A 20,997-nucleotide genomic window follows, 5' to 3' on the forward strand; every position below is an offset into this window, starting at 1 on the left:
ATTCATGATCTCTCAATTCAATTCTGTAGTTTTTGACCAAACCACTCAGCCATTGATGCTATTCATATATGAAGTTCCCATATTCTTTCAAGTATAATTAAGGGTTAGTGCCCGGGTGCCATAATTCATGGTTGGTTCCTATACATGTAACTACATGAACGACCAAGTCTGTGTAGCATACTGTATACACTTAGTGTGGGAATGCAATTTCAACAGATTCTATATGCAAAATAGCACGTTAATCTCATAATTCAAGTCAATCAAGGTGCATTGATGATAGTTAGGGTGCAATCAGAGTGCATTTCAAGGACATAACATGTATATCTATCAAAAGCACTTGATGACACAACACGAGTGCTGTAAAGACAATACTTACACTCTCAGTATATTGCCAGTCTCTTCCAGGTCCATGTTTTGTTTACTGAGCTCCAGAAGTTTGGCTTCTCTGGCCTGTAGTACCTCTGCCATATCAGCCAGCTTCTGCTCAACAAGGTATGCAGAAAAGTTAGTCATTTTCAATGGCTAGCAGCATTCACCTAACTCACCTAGTCTGCAGTTTTTACAAAAGTCAAAAGAGGGCACACTTGAAAAATACAGGACCCGGTATTAGGCCTTTTGTCCTAATGTGATATTAACCGAAAATACTCTCCTATATCCATATGAACATGACAAACTTGATAACTGGATTAACCTACTCTAAGAACTGTTCAGGATGGAAAAATAATTCATTAATACAGACTTCTAACCTAGTGCCTCTATCCACCTCACAAAATCCACATACCTTCAGTAACTTCTGTGGGTCCAGGGCATTGTTCTGTGATGTACTGTCCTCTTCACATGACAGCTGCTGACCACTGCTGTCCAGGACAGAGTCTTGACCAGTGCCTTTGTCCAGTGGTTCAGTCTCTGGCTCTACATCCATAAAAGTATCAGCTGTATCTGTGAAGAATAGAGAACAAATGATTGTATGGGAGTGAAATATGATGTTTTTGATTGTGCCCCTCAATTGTTAAGTTAAATGAGGCATAATGATACATTTAGTCCTTTATCTATAAATTATAATGAATATTGTTGTGGTATCCATAATATGTTTTTAGGAAAATCCAACTTACAGTTTTAAAAAAATCAACCTTCAATAACATCTTGGGACATATTGTCCAGTTTCACTCAGTGACAAGCTTTTTCCAACAATCTCGCCAGTTCATAACTAATGGCAGAAATTGCTACATGCCAGTGTCTAGTTTAGTTTGATATCACTTACTGAAACATTCTTTGACTCCCATTCTAATTGTATGATTATCTATCATTATAAGAGCAAATGTATAGTAGATGTTTAAACTTTGTTTCACTTACCAGTATCATCAAAAGGTTCCGTGTCTCTTGATTCCGAAGGCTGGTCACCTGCAGGTTTTTGACAAAAAATAAAGGCAGTTTCAACAGTAAACATAACACAACAAGAGGCTCCGCTCCAGAGGCATTACCAACAATTTTTTCCTTTTTCATAAGCACAGTATCTTAAGGCCAGTCTAAGTCATTTCTGTGGTTTTCGTACCTTTACAAGAAATCTCAAGGAGACTTAAGGAGAAAACGAAGGGCTGTGAGGAAAACTGACAACTACATTCTCCACCTGAAATGGTGTGTAAGATTTGCTAGAAAGGAACAGATTTTCTATTCTGTCTCTGTTTCATGTGGATACTTCTACTCCGGCAATATCTTCCAAACACAAGAACCAACAAACCACACTGAAGTGGCCTTTAAGATAGCAGCATTACATGATAATATTGTATATCATATCTGTTGAGTAACTGATCACAAAAACATCATTCAGTACAGAAATGCAGACCAACAGAGGTGAAAATCTATTCAGAGATGTGCCTGAAGAAATGATCATTCATGTAAACTACTACCAACTGCAATTGACCTTTAAACCTTTACCTTTACAGGCTGTAACATTACCAGACAAACAGGCTGAGCAGCTTAGCTGAAAACTCTATAACTCTCTTCTTAAGGCCAGCTCAAAATAATCTAACATGAATAATGTACTTTGAAGTACAAATCTAAGTTTGGTGTGTACATGTAGAGCTCTAGTATAGGTGTAGAATAAGACATACTACTAACCTGTTTTGCCTGTGGACTCTGTCTCTTCGTGGTTCAAATCCATAGGGTTGTCAGGAGCTTTGGGGACAAAATTATGATTTAGTGTCACTCAATATCATTGCTCATATCAACGGTCATAATCATGTCTATTCAGCACCTCTTCATTTGTGCACAATATGATGCCAAAACAAATATCGTGGAATACCTTTATATACAATTGATATATGTAGATAAATGAAAACTAAACTTAAAAGAATATTTTGCTCCAGGGCATCACAGCTTGTGGAGTACTGGTAGGTCTGGAACTGATACATTAACTTCTAGTCTTACACACTTTGTTACTTCATACTTTAATCATAGGCACTTCAATATATTCTATCATCACACGTGTTGATATCAAAACAAAAATTTACCGGTTGCTTTAGCTCTGTTTAGAGATCCGCAATATGCAAAGTTGTTTATGGCATGTCAGACATGACACATATAATGTACAGGAAGAGAAATAGTGAAATAAATATCCTACCTTGATCTTCCTCATTTTCTGCGCAAATCTCCAAGGAGTCAGACTCATCCTGTGAAAACTTTCCTTCTTTCTCTTGATCAATATGATCCTTATTATGTTCTGCATCGACCGTCTCAGAGTTTGTACCATGTTCTCTGTACATTTCTTGCACATTGGTAGTAGCACTGTCCTCTTCTCTCATAGAATTTGGCATCTCCCTGTCAGCACTACTTGAAGAGATTTCATCTTTTTCTTCTACATCAGATGATTCCTCTTTACTTACAAGAGGGGGTTCCTCTTCTCTTATGTGATGAGGTTCTTGTTGTCTTAGATGATCTTCTTCAGTATCATTTCTTGTAACTTCATTCAACTTCTCGGTAAGGTTCATTTCTTCCCCTTCTTCCATGTCTGCTGTCTGTTGGCTGGATTGCTCCGGTGATGTTCCATCTGCAGTCTGTTCTAAATCCTCAATGCTTGACGTGTTTTCATCTCTGACATGTTTTACACTGTCTGCTTGTGTAGCACTCTCATCCAAGTTAGTTAACTGACTCAATGAAGCATCCAATGTTGCTTCCAATTGTGTTTCCACCCCAGCCTCAAGGTTAACACTTGAATCATCTGCTATAACTGCAATGCCAGTACTACCAACAGTACTTGTATCAGAGTTTTGTCCCAAACCACTGTTTTCTGTTTCTCCACTCTCTATACAGGAACCACTAGATACAAGTACAGAATCTCCAGTGAGGACTTTTGCTTCTGGTTCCCTTCCCACATGGTTTATCTGAACTTCATCTAGCTTGAACACCCCAAGAGGCTCAAGTTTACTGGATACATTCTCCACTTCACCGGAAGTAGTAGAATCAGTCAACATCTCCTTTTCCTGACCACTTTCCGACACAGATTGACTTTCAGAACTTGCAGACAAGTCTGAGTTTGAACTACTTGACATGACATCAAAGTTTTCTTTACTTTTAGGCTCTGACACATTCTCCGTAAGGCTAACTGAAACAACTGCATCATTTGGGATATCTTCTTTCACCTGTGGCTTTGAGGTTGTTGGAGATGTTGCAACCTGAAGCTTGAATTGTCCTGGTTGCTTTTTCCTTTGCTTGTGCTTTTCAGTTGGAGAGAGGGCGTCCAGTCCACCAAGTCGAGGGGATATTTTTGTCTGGGATGGAGTGGTGGGTAACTGTTTGGGTACGGGTGTGCTGTTGGCAGGCGGTTTCAAAACTGGAGATTTTTTAGCCTGCGAGGTTCCACCAAGGAAGTCTGCAAAGAACTCATCCGTCTCCACATTCCTGGACAAAACAAGAATAAATATGGCTTTACAAAATTGAAATAAAAATACATACAGGAAAGTCCAGAAAGCCATGTTTAGTTTTTTAAAATTGTGAGTAGTGTAGTGGACCTAGTGGCTCTCTTGCATATGAAATTGCCTAGCTAATTGAGTTTTTTTGTTTTTTAATTGAAAAATATATGTAATAATACAAATAAAAGTACAAGGATGAAGTGACGGCGGACTCAAGTTGTACTCAACTACTTAAGTGCCGCCACTGTTGCACAAATTGAAAATATATTGCACAGGACTATAATAAGTTACTATAAGTGTATAAAAGATATAGAAACTGTTCTTTTTTTGCATGTATATGATTAGAATTTTATGAAAGGATATTGTGCGGCACATCTATGACTGTAAAAAATATGTCTCTATCTGTTGTATTTAACACATTATTTGGACTGGGCTTTGCATTTACGGTGCTCAATAGGCAACAGCATTCATGGGAAACGGTCTGGGATTTCATAATTCTTTGCAATTGGCAGCATTTTCTTCTACAAAACTTTAATATTGCAATTAATTTGCTCAACGAATTTGCATCTTCAGTTGGTACAGTACCTGGGAGGAGATGTTTTCTTCTGAGTGCCAGAAGATGATGTAGGAGAAGACGAAGCCTTCTGTTTGGATGTAGGTGAGATCCATGATGACCATCCACCTCCAGATGACTTCTTACCTGTGGAATTAGTAAAGTTTAGGGGCCATCATTAAAAACACCCTGTTTGGCTGCTTCAGTACTGTAATTCATTTTTTTTTCAAAGATTTTAATTCCTTGGTATGAGAAAGGAGGTTTTCACTGTGCTTAAAATCTGAAACATTCCTGAGTAGTACAAAATTTGAAACACATGTCATAAATCATTTTGCAGTGGAAAGGTCGTTGTAAGAAACACAAACATTCCAACATTTTAAATTACATTCTACTACATGTTGTATCTTGTTGTTGTTGTTGGATGTTGTCTGCTTCTACATTTTACCATACAAATTTCAGCAAGTTACATGTAACATTAAACTATATCTTCACCACTTCAAGTTGCAGATATACCATGAGGGATCTATCTAGAATATAATTCAAATTATTCTTTGATATTCACCAAACACTAATAATTTGTCGTAAATACATTTCTACATGTACATGACCAAAAGTATTATACATGTGATAATATTTTGCCTGGGGGAAGGGGGGGGGGGTGTTATGTTAGTTTGGAATGCAGTAATTTGCTAAGATTTCCATTCAGAAAAAATGATTATGAATGAAAAAAAATATGTTTGCGCACTTAAATATATAAATGTAACTAAACCTAAAACAGACGTCTTAGATAGTTGATATGAATAATGAAGATTCTCACCTGTTGTCTGTGATAGGCTGGCAGCAGCCCCGGGACCTTGGTTTCCACCTTCGTCTTGTATGTCTAAAACACGGTCTATCGACTTCTGCGCCGAATTCAGCGCCGTCTTAGCAAGACTACTGAAAGATGATGACTCGAACCAACTCATGATGATGAAAATATTGGCCTAGTGTCTAGTTTTAGGCGAAAATTTAAGAAAAATGTCTGTTTTGTTGACGAATGCGGAAGCAGACACGTATGGCCGTCGCCATTTTGTTTTACCTCTGACGTCATCTAAGGTAGATTGTTGTAAAATTTCACACACAAAATGGCGGCGGGTGTAGTGTTGGCATTCTTTTTTAAGTACATACGGCTTTACAATATCAAAATGTGGGTTACATTCGTCAAATGTAGCGTATTTTCGATCCACTTACGCTACCTGAGTTGGCCTTAGTCTTTGGATACCTATAGAACGACCTCGCCTCCCCAGCTAGCTCCTGTGGCGCAATCGGTTAGCGCGTCGTACTTATACAGCAGTATAGGCGCTCTTGCTTGAGCAATGCGAAGGGCGTGGGTTCGATCCCCACCAGGAGCAAGGTTTTGTTTTGGACTGTCGGAATCTTGTCAAAAGACTAAAACTTGTCACTGCATCTGGTTGATATGTGTTCATCAACTAAAAAGAGTCGTTCCTGAATCCAACTTCCCGAATGAAATGAATGAATAGCCTGGCTGCGAGTGGCTGACATCGTGTAACACGACCTGCTGAAAGAATGTCACTAATGGATTTTCAAATAAAGTCTCAAGTTATCACCTCCTTAATTCAACTTCATGGAAGACATCCACGTTACTTGACTAGTACATTGTACTAGTATTTTGGATGAAAAAAAAAAGACACATTTCCGGGGACAAAAAACAAAACATTTTTTCATCAACGTATTGATTCAATTCATTCATGCTTGAAGTTCATGGTTACCGGTTACGGTGAGCTTTTGGAGTCGAGAAGAAGTACAGCTTTTTGCCGACTATTAAATCATGGTTTGATCTCACTGTATAGACTAGGCTAAGTTTATGTGACGTCGTATATGTCATTGAATACCGCAGATTGTCTTGACAATTTAAGAGCTCCCGTGGTAATACCGGCCAGACAAATGGGTTATTTGTAGTCTGTGTAACACAAATTAAACTCCGCTGTCCGGGCTGTTGGTGCGGATGTTGGAATGTTGGATGTTGAAAAGAAAATAACATTTGCAACGCTAGCTCACGTTTATCTGCAGGGTAACTTATATCCATTTTTATTTGTTTATTAAGACATATTCAACCATTTTAATGGTTTAAAAAATCACATGATATTAGATCCCCAGGACGGTCTGCCTAAATACCACAAACGACCACAAACGAACTCGGAAATACCACAAACGACCACAAACGACTCTAAAATGCAGTGTATATGGGTCAAAGACCTTGTGTGGCGCTCTGGAGACATTGTTTACACATTTATGAATTTAAAAAACGCAGCAAGTCCTGCGTATTCACCAGTTATTCAAGTTAGTCCGCCGGTTTCAAGATCGAAGCGATCTCGGCCGCCATGTTGGATCGCCCGTGCTAGGAGTCTGCATGGGGAAGTCTCGATACCTTCCACGGCACCATAGACGACAGGACGATAAAACTATGGACACTGTTGGTTCATAGATTATAGCATGGCACTATTCTATCATTGTCAACTAATAAAACTTGTATACTAAGTGTTTTTCATCCTCAAATGCAAGCACGCATTCATTGACAGCGCAGAATCGCTTCGATCTTGAAACCGGCCGGCGGACTAACTTGAAATAACTGGTGAATACGCAGGACTTGCTGCGTTTTTTAAATTCATAAATGTGTAAACAATGTCTCCAGAGCGCCACACAAGGTCTTTGACCCATATACACTGCATACTAGAGTCGTTTGTGGTCGTTTGTGGTATTTCCGAGTCGTTTGTGGTCGTTTGTGGTATTTAGGCACACCCGATACAGGATGAAAAGAAAACATGCAGGGGGAACGGAAGCCTATCCCCCCCCCCCGAAACTTGATACATTGTAGTCATGAAAACGAAATGCACATAATCTAAATAAGAATGAAATGTAATATACACAATCAAAGACAGTCAACAACAAAAATGCAGCAATAAAAATGAAATTAAGTGAAACGATCAAAACTGAGCATAATCTACAAATCATAAAGAAAGTCGAAATCACAGAAAAGTGTCTAATATAAATCAAGGAGGTTTTAACCTCCTTGTATGAATTCATCTGTTAGCAAATACCAAGGAAAATGCAGAAGACCAAAACAGGGAATGAAAAAAATTAGGTGAAAGTAGTGTTTAACTACAAGGTATAATAATTTCATTCCATATGTTTACTCAATTAATAACTAAATATAAAATAAGAACTAAGAAACAAGGAGAAAAAACAAAACAGGAAAAAGTAGTTGGCTTCTCTATGAGGTTGTTTTTTATACGTTTTTTGAAAGCGGGAGGGACGGGCAATTTCTTAGGGAATGACTTAGAATGTTCCTTATTGAGGGGCGTCGAAACTTTATTTAATTGTGTTGGATAAGATTTTGTTTTAAGTCTTGTGTATATCTGACTACTTGCTTAATTACTTGAATATCTAAGATGTACTTGAATATGTGACTTTGTATAAAACTTTTGTGAACTAACTTTATGGATAAAAATGGCTGATTGTAATTTGTTTATATCATATACTTTCAAAATATTCAATTTGTTAAAAAGAGTTGCTATAAAGGAGATTTTTGATGCAATTATAACAAAGCGACTCTGTAGCAGATGCAGCGGTTTTATTGAAGTCGTGTAAGTATTAGCCCAGATGATATTTGATTATGCTAAGTAGGGGTATATGAAGCTGTAATACAGATCATAAAAGTTTTATGTGATAGGCAATTTGCAACTTTTCTTATAATACCAATATTTCTTAGAAATTTTCTTACAAATAATGTCAATGGGAATCTTCCACGTGAGTTTTTCATCTATAACGACTCCTAGAAGCCGTGCGTTACTTAGCTGTTTGATGGGGTTATCGTCTTTGTCTATCTTAGCCATTTTACTGTATTTATTAATTTGTCTTGTGAAAATTATGAAATTTGCTTTGTCTGTATCAAGGGATAGCTTATTTGTCTTCAATCGCTTATTTTATTTGCAAAGTTCATCATTAATTGTTGCAATAAGTGTATCAAAATTTGTATGTGACATAAACAGATTTGTATCGTCTGTAAATAGTAAAGTGAAACTTTTGCCTGATATCATCGGAAGATCGTTTACATAAATCAAAAATCAAAGAAGTCCGAGTATGGATCCTTGCGGTAGACCACATGTTACAGATATCTGGGACGAGACAAACTATTATAAGAAACATACTGCATTCTGTCTGACAAATAATCTTTTATCCATTTAAGGACAGAGCCTTTAAACGTTTTGAAAACACCCGCCAAATTCAACAAGGTGGTACAAAAGCGACACCTGCCTGTTTAGGACAAACGCTATCCCACGAAGTTTGTCCCACGTACTTAAATTACAACTATATCATAAACAAACGCTGGGCTTCCGGATGGAAAGATTTACCTTTTCTGATTCATGCATGTATGACCGCGCGGCCAAGACAGTCGGTAGATAGATTAACGGGCCAAATCAGGTCACAATATCTTTCGATCCCGTAAACCTCTGCTTGGCGAATGAAATGCACCTTCTTTGCTTATATTCTGCAAAATTATTCCAGGTTCGCTCCTTGCTCCGGAACGCACGTTACTTACACAAAATTAAAGATCCCAAAATCGTGAGAAACAACAGCTATGAAGGCCAATATACCCAGCAAGCGTAGCAGTTGTAACACAGTTAAACACACGTGGGCAAACAAAATCAAGAGCACAGCGTGGCGGGAACGCGGGTCAGAGTAATAGCAAGTCCCTTAAACTTAAATCACAGTGACTAGAATGATCATGAGTTCCACTTTGTCAAAGAACTATTACTAGTTGGGCTATAACACAGTAAACATTGGTTGCCAACACCCCGGCCTGACGTCAAGCCTATATCGCGTATCCCAACATCCCCCACGACACAGACCGACGTATCTGAGCTAGCCGTGTGTTGTCTGCCCGCCAAACTACATGTATGCACCGTTACTCCAGCGTTTGAGCCTCCTACTTGTAAGTACCAAAGGCGCAAAACACAGCCGGGTGTAGTGATGTGCGAATGCTACTACTACACTAGAGCGTTCTTATGCATTGGATATGCATCATGAGTTGTTATACGCGTAGTTCACACTGAACAAACAAATGTACTTTCATTTTACTTTCACTTTCACTTGTGCAAAGTAATAGAGATATCTACCGTCAAAAAGCTAGTCCATACAATTGTGGATTGTTCTTTGATAACCCATCACTGTTGAAAAGGCTGGAAGGGTCTAGCAACGTTGGGTATTTAATCCCAAAGACGAAGTAAGACGAAAAGCGGAACAAGTAACATGGCGACTACAGCCCTTGTCACGTAAGGGGAATCCCATAAGTAACTTACTACGCAGGACCCTATACTTCAACATATTAAGTGGCAAAGCTTGACATGCCCACATTGTCTTGATAAAACTTTAAAAGTTGGATAAGAGAGGGGAATACTTTTTACTGAACATGCCTCGAGGAAACATAAAACCTCCTTAATGTAGGAAATTCTATCTCTCCATGCAATTGATTAGAGAAAGTCATAGTTAAGTTTTCCGTTAACTTTACGAGTTCGACACTTTTAATCCGGGCTGAAGCATTGTATAATCATGACGATGAATTATGTAAACCGTGGTTTTAGTCAAACGTGTATGATTCTACATTACAATCTTCATAAAACGCCGGAAGACATCTATTGAGGAAGAATTGAATATTTTTTACAGTAACCTCAACAGCATTACCAGTCCTATATCGATCATCTCCACTGTCGACGTCCTCACACCTTGACTACGTCGGTCCGGTGTCGGTCCGCTGTCATATGTGAAAGTCTCAGTCAACATTAGGGGGTAAGCACTCAAAACAACAACGTTTATAATGCAACATAACTACTTGTTGTTATCTCCTTTTTATGCTCGTCAATAACAGATAAATATTTTCATTCTATTGGGATTCTTCTTGGATCTTGCTATGTAATGATTTATAGATAGTCATCAACCTGTGAAATGCGAGTGATGTACAGAGACGACAGGGAACAAAAGCTCCTCCATGTTTTTGTAAAACTGTATAAAAACTCCGTGAGTCAGGGGAATCCCGTTTGTCACTTGCTCCCGGATCCCCAGCTTTGTCACACAGGCTTCTTATTTATTTGCGCATGCCCAAATGGCCACGATGATGCGTGGAAAGTACCTATGAGTAAGGCGACGTATGAGTCTGGGGAGTCCCATTCGTCACTAGCCTCACAACGCAGGCGCCTCAGCGTTTGTTTGCGCAGGGCCAAAAGACTTATTGCGCAGTGGAAATTCGCTCAAAGGTACAAGCATAACGAATACGACGTCACCCAATTGAACTTATGCTTGTCGTCGTTTTCGTGGCAGTGTAGGGACTCTTGGTCCGTATGCGTTATCATTAGATCATAATGATTTTAATTTGTGAATGTGTAGATTTCTAAACATTACAAATAAAATGGACACAGCAAAATAATGAGTTGATCTTCGTCAGAAAGTAAAGGCCAGTCTATGCACGTTATTTTTATAGTAAAATGGTCGCAAAAGCTTTTGGTACTTAACTCTTTAAATGTTTTCCGCAATACTATATAGTGGACAGGTAAGGCATTATTCAAAGCAGAAAAGCAAGTTTTTTCAACCACCTCGAGAAAAGTTAGACTCTACCAGGCTTCGTGGATCGGTGGTCTAATTGTCGAAATTGGACAAATAGAATCTATAGTACGCTAGGGGAGTTAGCCGGCCAGAAGAGTACGTTTCCTCACCACGAAGTGAGGATAATGATTCTACCGATCCACGGAGCCTGGTAGAGGCTAAGGCAGGTCACTTGTTTGAATAAGCCAGCCGCAGCATGCGCACAAGATCGACTGAGCTGTTAAAAAGCCACATCAAAGGAATTAATGAATATTGTACATTATATGTACCTGATGTTTAGACAAAACGTGTCCGGAGTTCTTCATATTGTACGTAGTCTCTGCCAGACTATAAGTAAGTCGGTTATAGTTCTCAGCTGGCCGGCTTACTCTTCTTTTAGTTCCATTTCTACGTGTTTTTTTCAGCAACCCGGAGTCTGGTAGAGACTTAGTGAATATATTCGAATAGAATGAGTACCACTTTCTGAAAGGACTCGTTGTCGGCAAATTAAGCCAACAGTAAACAAGGACTTCGTCGGTTACCAGCGATTGGCCCTATGGCCCACGAGTCACGACACATTGCTTGAGCTTAACTGCGTGTGTTGCCTGCTAGCCACTACTGCCGTGTTTGAGTCGTCTTCTTGTAAGTACCAAATGCGTGCAACACAACGGCTGTAGTGATATGCAAATACTGGACACTACTACTAGACAATTCTTCAAGACATTTAGTTTCAGCTATCAAACGTGTCTCCACACTTTTGCGTCCACTTTCACAGGTGCAAAGATACTAGAGATACAGTCAAAAAGCTAGTCCATACGTATTACAATTGTGGATTCTTGTTTGACAACCCCATCACCACTGAAAGGGCTAGATAGGTCTAACAGCGTTGTGTTTAGATATTCAGTCCCAAAGACGAAGTAAAAGTAAAGAGCGGAAAACTCGGGCACAATGGCGACTGCAGTCCTGGCACCTTGCAAGAATATGCTGTATTTGCTCACGAACATGTACAGAATAATGAATTCAGATGAATAAAATATAATTTTCTACTTCGTAAAGTGAAGTGCGTCTATAGAAGAGGACCATGGCGAAAGTGAAGGAGGCCATTGAGGCAGAAGATGAGTATGGTACTGTTATCAATAAAATCTACCCTTTCTATAGACAAACATATGTTGTTGTACTAGCGTAAAACTACCATGCTAAACAAACAATCATATTTAAAAAAATGTTGATTTTGCAGTCCTTTACCATTTAGAAGAATTACAGCACTTTTACATTGATTATGCAAATTAGGGACATCTTTGCATAATTGATATCTGTTAATGTTCCACCAGCCATAAACTACATATATGACAGGTATTTGAGTCCCACAATGGCAAACACTATAAATATAGATTTCCCTCATTAAGTATGCAAATTAAGTGCCAGTTTGCATAATTTGCACTTGATTATGTACATCTCTGTCAAAGCTGCCTATATACCAAATATCATCTAAATTTGTTGTTCCCTTGTCCAGTTATCCTCCTTAGAAGATTTTGAGAAAACGCCCCTGCAGTTCCAGAGGAACCTGCTAGAGGACCCGAATACACACCACCTATTCCCTACGTCACAAGCTATCTGCCACCAAAAAAATCAAGACCATAGCACATCCAGGTCAAAAGATACAAAAATAGGAATTTCTGCTGCAATACCAAGGTCACATACCAGGGGACCCAAATTGACCTTGACCTTCGTCTTCCCAACACCTACCTATATACCAAATATCATGACAATTTATCCAGAGCTTCTTGAGTTATACTGACCACAAATATCCGGAAACACAAACACACAGACAGACACACACACACACATGTCAGACACAGACACAAGGACAGACAGACACACCCAAAACTATATCTCCATTTTTCATGGAGATAACTATTACAAGCCCCTATTCAACAAGCACAATTGGTATTAGATAGTATAATATGCATTACGTATTCAACAAGTGCAATTGGTGAGCCATTCATGATCAGTTGAACTGCAATGTATTTAAAAACTTGCGGAGGATAGCTGATAGAATTAAGGGTTAATGACCCGCCCCGAGGTGTATATGGTGTCATAATGCCTGGTCCTTTGCTATAACTACTGAATAAAACCACCGATGTGAGCGAAGCGAACGAGGTGGTTTTATGAGGTGGTTATAGCAAAGGACTAGGCGTTATTACACCATGTACACCGAGGAACAGGCGGGTCATTAACGTTATTATCATATAGCCTACCCAAACTTGCAAACTCCTGTTTGATGCATAGATCTCTTGGTACTATACATGTGAATTCCTTTGTCGAATTTCTGAAAATTTACATTTGTTCTTTGGTACATGCATATGTAAGGAGATTACACGTTGTATTTTAAAACAAAAATTTCCACAGAAAATATTCCAAACATTGCAGGCTTTTTAGAACTACAAAACTCATTATCAATGTTAGAAGGAGCCATTCCCCCTTGCAGTCTGTACTTATTCTCTCTGCTCTGGCATATGTTTCGCTCCTTTTTATTGGCCGATGCCTGCATATAGCTAGCCTCTACCAGGCTCCGTGGATCGGTAGAATCATTATCCTCACCACGAAAAAAACGTACTCTTCTGGCCGGCTAACTCCCCTAGCGTACTATAGATTCTATTTGTCCAATTTCGACAATTAGACCACCGATCCACGAAGCCTGGTAGAGTCTAGCATATTGCTTACTTTCTTGTGTGTATCGCTACTTTTGATTGGTCAAAATGAATCGACACCGGCACCGGTGTCGATTTGCATCGACACTGGTGCCGGCGTCGATTCATTTTGACACTGGTGCGGGTGTCGATGCAAATCGACACCGGTGCGATTCATTCTGACCAATCAGAGGAGCGATACCCACCTGCCTGGCCTGAATCTTTGTGTTACGGCGTCATAACCAACGTGGAACAGGGCCTTCTGATTGGTCCGCAGCACCTGGCTATATGATAATTTCTCTTACATCTTGACATTGGTATTTATCTCCATGAAAAATGGATATATAGTTTTGGGTGTGTCTGTCTGTCCGTGTGTCTGTTTGTGTTTCCGGATATTTGTGGTCAGCATAACTAAAACCCTCTGGATGGATTGCCATGATATTTGGTATGCGGGTAGGTGTTGGAAAGACGAAGGTCAAGGTCAATTTTGGGCCCCTTGGTCTGTGACCTTGGTATTGCACCAGAAATTCCGTTTTTTTGTATCTTTTGACCTGAATGTGCTATGGTACTGATTTTTTGGTGGCAGATAGCTTGTGACGTAAGCATAGGTGGTGTGTGTTTGGGTCCCCTAGCAGGTTCCTCTGGAGCTGCAGGGGCATTTTCCTCAAAATCTTCTTAGGAGGATAACTGGACAAGGGAACGACACATTTAGATGATATTTGGTATGCAGGTAGCTTAGACAGAGATGTACATAATCGAGTGCAAATTATGCAAACTGGCACTTAATTTGCATAATTAATGAGGGAAATCTATACTTGTGGTGTTTGCCATTGTGGGACTCAAATACCTGTCACATGTAGTTTGTGGCTGGTGGAACATTAGCAGATATCAATTATGCAAATCCTAAGTTCCTAAATTGCATAATCAATGTAAAAGTCCTATAATTCTTTTAAATGGTAAATGATTGCACAATCAACATTGTGACCAGTGTAAGTTATCTAAATGTGTACATAACCAAGCATAGATTATGCAAATGTGGACATCATTTACATAATCAGACTGATTCATGGAGATACGAGGTATCCGAACTCTTGTTTCAGTCTATTCTACTTCATGTTCAACTCATGTCCCTGAGTCTCCCTCTATTTTGTTCAGATGAAAGCTTCACTGACCAGCCTGAGGGTGCTACCTGCGATCCAAGGACCAGCATCATACTACCAACAGGTACCGCTTCAATCTACCGTTGTGATACCGCACCCCTCTGGAACAAAGATCATTTATGCAAATGTTGTAATTTAAATAGAAGACAAATTTTTGGAATAGAATGTAGATTATCTAGCAAAGAGAGAAATGAATTGTATATGGCTGTACAAAACCTATTCATACACTTAAGTTCTGTAGAAAAATCTATATTCCTAATGCAACTAGACAAACCATCGATCATAAAGCATATCTGCTCTTTTATCGCTGTCATAACTGAGAAGCGAGGAGTAGTTCAATTTAGGCAACAAAACTTTTATATTGCCTTTCTTCAACATGTTTAAGCCGGTGTAACAAAAATGTGCAATAAAGTACTCTCCAAGCAGAGGTTAGGCTCCGGCTGTTTTTTATCGGTTTTTTAGTCGTTTTTATCGGGCTTTCTATTTTGTCATTTTTTTTCGTTGTGTCCGGCCCTAGGTTTTGACACAGCAAGATATAAAAAAAAAATAGAAAGCCCGATAAAAACGACTAAAAAAACGTTCACTACACACCCGGAGCCTAACCTCTGCTTGGAGAGTACAATAAAGGTCTTCATTCAGTTATTCATTTAGATATTTTTAAGAAGCCTGCCTTTGTATAGGAAATAATATCTTGAATCAGTATTTAAGTAAAGGTAAGGCAAAACGTACGTCGTGGCATTGCCATGAAATGAAATGCCACAAAGACATAATTCCTTAAGTCTTATTTTTGTTTCAGACCTGAAACCAGCTTTTCACATCGTTGTGAAGTATATGCATGACAAATGGATGGAGCTTGGGTATCATCTTGGACTTGAACATCCTGACATCATTGGAACAGAGAAGAGATTTCACGGGGATACAAAAGCATGCTGTAGATCAGTACTTTCGCAGTGGAAGGATAAAAATGGGAGAAGAGCTACCTGGATACAACTGCAAAAGATCGTTACCGAAACCGGCAACAAAGATGTGTCAGAAAAACTGCAGAAAAAGCTTTGTAAGTTGATTGGTGCTTTGTTTGAGTTTTCAACATGAAAGTTGGCAAGTAAGTAAATAATGAAGTCAAACGCCCCCATGAAAAGCTTTTAATAAAATGAATAATAATAATATGAAAGTATATTTACTATCAAGTTTCTGGAAATTATTGAGAAATGCTGTTCACTTTACTTCCAACACGTACTGAAATCAACACTGTAGGGACTCCCCAGAGACGGGGGTGACATAGACTAAATGATACGTTTCCATTCATTCTGTGAACAACGTCGATAGAGTTCGTCCGAAAAGTTAGAGGGGTAAGTCCCTACAGTGTTGATTACAGTGTTGGAAGTGTTAGCATTTTTCTATGATGTATTATAGGTGAACTTTTTTGTCACAATTATTCAAAACTGAAAAACAATTCAAGACAAAAAATGTGATATTTCGAAACATTGTGATAAGTTGTTGTGTTTCTTTATCTTTCTACTGGTGAATTAATGACATAGGCCCACTCTAACTGATGTTTTAACAAGTAGCCAATTGCTAGTTTGTATGATCACGGATTTCGGCTGAAAAACATTTTTGAACTAAATAAAGTTAACGTGATATCATATACTGTAAATGCATTTAAGTTCGTGGGGATTTAATTTCGTGGTAGCGGCAGAAAGGACTTTTCGCGGTGGTTTTATATTTGCGGTAACACCATAGACTACAGTCTAGTACTATAGTAGAAAAATGTTCGTGGTGGTTTTAAGTTCGCGGTGAAGTGGTCACCGCGAATATTGCGAACATTAATCCACCGCGAACATTTCTGCATTTACAGTAGACAGTTTTGATTATGCCTAGCTGTCATCAAGATATCTTTAAAAAAAATCTATTCTTTCTTTTTTCGCCCATCAATGCAGGCTGTTTCAATGAGAAATACTGGAAAGACCCAATGGACATGGCTGTGTTCCTGAGCGAAGACGTTGTTTATGACATGTATGCATCTTCAGGTGACCCACAATTCATGATGTATCTTGAGAGTATAGTATTTGGTGATTACTTCACTCATGCTCTTCAGGTTGAGAGCAATGAGCAGTCTGAGCAGCAGGTGGCCAAGTCTAAGGAACTAAGGGAATCTTACGATGCTCTAAACTCAGAAAAAGCAAGGTATTTGAAGTTGAGAATGCTCAAATGTCGCATGATGCTAAAAGAAGAGAATGATCGGATGGAAAGGGAACTAGGTTTGATACCAGCAATAGAAGATAACATGCCAGGTCCATTCAAAGTTATCGAAAGAGAAAGCCGTCAAAAGAATCATGACTCTGGCTTTGAATCAACAGCAACAAAGTCTCATACTGGCTCATCTGCTGACCCTTCCCTGGCTAGAGCTAAAGACAAGGTGCCAATAAATGACACAGTAGATGAGCTGGATGAAGATTCCAGCTCTGATGAGGCCAGCTACCAAACAGCTAGTGATGGTGAGTCAACTGATTTTAACGATGTAAAATGGTTTGAGCAATGAATGTGCCAGACCTCTGAGGATGTTAGGACAAGTTAGCTGAGAGTAGAACATCTGCTACCATACCAGATAGTGGGTCATTCTCCAAAGATAACGATTTGCCTGGTAGCCAAACTAACCGAAATCTTGAAAATCATTCAGAAACAAATTGCTTGCAATTGGAAGAAACTGTTTGAGGTTCATTTGATGTATACACTGCTATTTTCAATGGAAATGAAGTTTCTTCTAGTCAGCAGTGAGTTGTTAGTGTCCAGATGTTTCTTGAAGAAAAAAAAAGTTTAACATATTGCTGCAATTGACTTCATAGAATTATGAAGTGAACCCGGGTTTTTGTAGCTAATGACAAGTATTTCTTGCTTTTATTAGTTAGTAAAGGTGTGCTGATGTACATTTTGCAGTCCACTGATTTACAAGCTTGACCATGTACATCGAGGCTTTATGACACTATTTTGTATGTCTGTTCTAGCAGTTTTCTGTGATTCACATAGTGGTCAGTAATGTGAGGTACCTTGTATATAATAATTGATGATGGTTGTAAAATGTTTGTATCATTTCTATCTTTAAAGGCACTATGTCATCAAATTGGAGTAGCTTTGAAATATGTCAGACATTAGATTTACATGTAAGTAGTAATCTTTCTTTAAGTCTATGAGTAAGTCTGACTCAGTGTAAATGAAGAAAAGATGATGAGGTACCTTTAATACCTGTTAAAGTCTTTTTACATGTTGGTCATGACTTCACAGATGGACACCCAAAATGTAATGATTCACCTCACTGTTGCAAATCTTTGCCTGTAGTCTTGATGGGCTTAGAGGTCCTTTTTATGGTGACAATGGTACATGTGGATGTGCAGATGTCCATAAAGTCATGTCAGCGTATATGTGGCATAAACTAGCATGTGTGCTGACTGAATTCTTCAGATACAAGTTATGTATGATAGTTGACATTTACAGACTCAATGTGTGTTTTATTGCTGCAACCCTTGCATTTGTATTCATGTTTTACAATATATTTGTTTGCCTCTGAATGATACATTTCATGTGTGTCAGTATCAAGAATGCCAACAAAGGCAAACTAGCAATTGTATAATTCATAAGATAAATATGTCTTACAGTTTAAGATGCATAATTGACACACAGAAAAAATGGGAAACTTAAGTTTGGTCAATTGCAATTTTGCTTGACAGTTCAGCAGTGTCATATGCATTGTATACCATCTGGTATGTGACCATGCTTTTGCAGGATGCTTAGCAGCTGAACATGCATGTGACTCACAAGTGCATTTTTTTTGCTGCCAATGGTAAAATGAGCCTATCTATACAGCTTATTCTGATGTAATAAAATCAGGTAGCACATCAGCCAAATACATAAGCCATAGACCATATGAAAGCTGAACATTGAAAGCAATAGTCAGTTGAGCATTGCACACACAGTTCTACATGCTCAGTGGCAATGGTTATGATTGCCAGTCTAAGAAATCTGATAGTGGAAGAACAATGTGTTACAATGCATGGGGAAGAATTGAAATGACAGAATGTACAAATAAATATAGGATGACAACTTTACAATAGAATCTTTGCTGTTTTGCTTCGTGACAATTGGAATCCAATGTCTTTGCTCCACCAAAGTACATAATACAAAAAGTCATGATACAGAAATCAATAAAACATCAATCAATCAGCCATATCTATTGTAAGTTATTGTGTACAATCAATTTACTTTTAATGTTGAATGCTGTAAGACTATTGCATTGTCCAATGTCAATTACTCTTTCTGCTTGAAATTATACAAAGAAAACTATAATAATAGCATATAATGATTCTAAATATAATAGCCATCGATGTTTGTACTGGTTTTGTCTCATCCCAACTTTTTTCTCTCATCTTTTAAACTTTTTTTTGAAGGTGAAGCCTAGAGATTTTGTAGATGAATTGAAAAACAACTGAGCACCAAACCAGCCTGGTCTTATTTTTTTTAAAGTAATTCTTAAGCTGCATATCTATTCTGAATATTCACGTGATAGCACATGCATGTTACTGTGTCGCAGCAACTGATGACTATTTGTACATGCATCTTAAAATATATACAATCACTTGATGTTTTCAAGTTTACTTCACCCAAAATCTTCCCTTGAAACAAACTGTCTGAGGATCGTGGGGAAAACAATTAATGCCTTATACCTATCTGAATAGCTGCAGTTTAATTTATATATAATATATACATATTCACACATGTATGATTAGCAATCCAGCTGAATCAAATTGATGATCTTCACCTTTTTCTTCCAAGCTACGTGATGGTAGTTATCCCAGTCCCAGTTTTCTCACAAGACTTGCCAATCTTCCATCAAGTCTCTGACTTTGATGTGTGCTGTCCAATTCACCTGGGGCAAAAGTGGATGATTCTATTAGAATCGCTTACAAGTTGATCTGCTTCAGAATGTTAGCTATCTATGAGTCCTTCACCTAAAGGGTTGGAATGTATTACATAATTGGATTGCAACAAGATTTTGCCATTGTCTAAAAGAAAAGAAAAAATTATATCAAGGCCACAAAAATTTCAAATCTTAATGTTCAAAAATGAAAGAAATAGTCTAAAAAAACTAGTATTGAAGAACTAAAATATGATATAAAAGGAATGCATAGGACTGTAGGATGCCAGCCAGTAGTTGGAGTTTAACAATAAGTCATCATTGGAGTGAATACAAAAATCAACTCCCATATATTACCATGGGAGTTTACTGGTTTACTTAATAAATATCTCTTGTTACAGAATGTTGTGTAATTCATCACCTTGCTCCTTCAGTACAACTTGAATTGCCTGGGCGACCTGGGCATTTGTTTTCTGTGTCACCACCTGTACCTGCTCCCCAAGGGCTGCAAGACAAATTCAACTCATTGAAAACTAAGCACAACATTCATCATGCATAGTACATAGTCTTTCAAAAGGCCAACATTTACTTTAACATAAAATATAACAAAACAAGAATAGGTTTGAACACGGACATCAGAGTCAGACCCCCATGTATTGTTTGATACCAAAAAATTTAAATTATAGGATTGTTTCTGAATCAATGACTAACAAAACTTATTATACAACTGGATGCAATGCAGTCACTGACTTCTAAACGTGGGCCTCTCCTGTGCATCCTGATCCCAACAGTTCTCCATCAGATGGACGAAGAAAGAAAGCTCATTGGGGCCTTCTGTTGGGATCTGCCTCTTGTCAGGACGTTCTCCTTTCATGACACGTTCCCTGATGACTCCACCAATGCCGATCTCTGTAAAAACATTCACAAGATCATAGTATACAGACGTCAATGAAGAAATATAAACTTTAATGTACAGTCAACATTTTAATGTGAAACAACATCGTACCAAAATAGAAAGAACACTGCATTGTGCATGAGAATACTCTAAGCCACTGACCTCGATATGGCTTTTTTCCTGGTATACTTCCCAATGAAGATCCAAAGCTGAAAGAAAAAAAGCACAACATTGGACATACTTGCAACT

General features: G+C 38.4%; 3 protein-coding genes and 1 non-coding gene across 5 annotated transcripts in view; 2 read left to right on the forward strand and 2 right to left on the reverse strand.

The window, feature by feature from the left end:
- LOC118429439 (TATA element modulatory factor-like) overlaps positions 1 to 5,880 on the reverse strand; it is a 17,029-nt gene extending 11,149 nt beyond the window's left edge. Inside the window, exons 1-7 of the mRNA XM_035839925.1 lie at positions 5,279 to 5,880; positions 4,494 to 4,608; positions 2,621 to 3,897; positions 2,119 to 2,175; positions 1,354 to 1,401; positions 782 to 939; positions 377 to 480 (exon numbers count right to left, since the gene is read on the reverse strand). Coding sequence (XP_035695818.1) covers positions 377 to 480; positions 782 to 939; positions 1,354 to 1,401; positions 2,119 to 2,175; positions 2,621 to 3,897; positions 4,494 to 4,608; positions 5,279 to 5,426 — 1,907 coding nt within the window. The 5' untranslated portion in view covers positions 5,427 to 5,880. The remainder of the gene's footprint in view (positions 1 to 376; positions 481 to 781; positions 940 to 1,353; positions 1,402 to 2,118; positions 2,176 to 2,620; positions 3,898 to 4,493; positions 4,609 to 5,278) is intronic.
- Trnai-uau lies at positions 5,751 to 5,852 on the forward strand. The gene is made up of 2 exons: positions 5,751 to 5,788; positions 5,817 to 5,852. It is a non-coding gene; the product is annotated as a tRNA-Ile (tRNA).
- A 2,478-nt stretch (positions 5,881 to 8,358) lies between the features above and the next one.
- Positions 8,359 to 18,136, forward strand: LOC118428391. 2 transcript variants are annotated; one of them, XM_035838434.1, is made up of 6 exons: positions 8,359 to 9,454; positions 10,186 to 10,308; positions 12,154 to 12,221; positions 14,943 to 15,011; positions 15,744 to 16,001; positions 16,885 to 18,136. In XM_035838434.1, exons 3-6 carry the CDS (start codon positions 12,179 to 12,181, stop codon positions 17,484 to 17,486), a joined length of 972 nt encoding a protein of 323 aa, XP_035694327.1. In that variant the 5' UTR covers positions 8,359 to 9,454; positions 10,186 to 10,308; positions 12,154 to 12,178; the 3' UTR covers positions 17,487 to 18,136. The 2 variants fall into 2 exon arrangements, with proteins under 2 accessions (XP_035694327.1, XP_035694328.1); XM_035838435.1 differs by lacking the exon at positions 10,186 to 10,308.
- Positions 18,137 to 20,248: 2,112 nt separating this feature from the next.
- LOC118429440 overlaps positions 20,249 to 20,997 on the reverse strand; it is a 10,289-nt gene continuing 9,540 nt past the window's right edge. The window contains exons 14-16 of the mRNA XM_035839926.1: positions 20,911 to 20,957; positions 20,604 to 20,762; positions 20,249 to 20,358 (exon numbers count right to left, since the gene is read on the reverse strand). Coding sequence (XP_035695819.1) covers positions 20,249 to 20,358; positions 20,604 to 20,762; positions 20,911 to 20,957 — 316 coding nt within the window. The remainder of the gene's footprint in view (positions 20,359 to 20,603; positions 20,763 to 20,910; positions 20,958 to 20,997) is intronic.

This window comes from Branchiostoma floridae, chromosome 13 (assembly GCF_000003815.2).
Source record: "Branchiostoma floridae strain S238N-H82 chromosome 13, Bfl_VNyyK, whole genome shotgun sequence".
In the NCBI taxonomy this organism is placed as follows: domain Eukaryota; kingdom Metazoa; phylum Chordata; class Leptocardii; order Amphioxiformes; family Branchiostomatidae; genus Branchiostoma; species Branchiostoma floridae.

What these genes read in the sequence shown, in the direction of transcription:
- LOC118428391 (XM_035838434.1), top strand. Translation starts at nt 12,179, where the DNA reads ATGGCGAAAGTGAAGGAGGCCATTGAGGCAGAAGATGAGTATG. An exon ending in CAGCATCATACTACCAACAG is followed by an intron (nt 15,012 to 15,743) that starts GTACCGCTTCAA and finishes TTTTTGTTTCAG; the next exon opens with ACCTGAAACCAGCTTTTCAC. An exon ending in AAAACTGCAGAAAAAGCTTT is followed by an intron (nt 16,002 to 16,884) that starts GTAAGTTGATTG and finishes CCATCAATGCAG; the next exon opens with GCTGTTTCAATGAGAAATAC.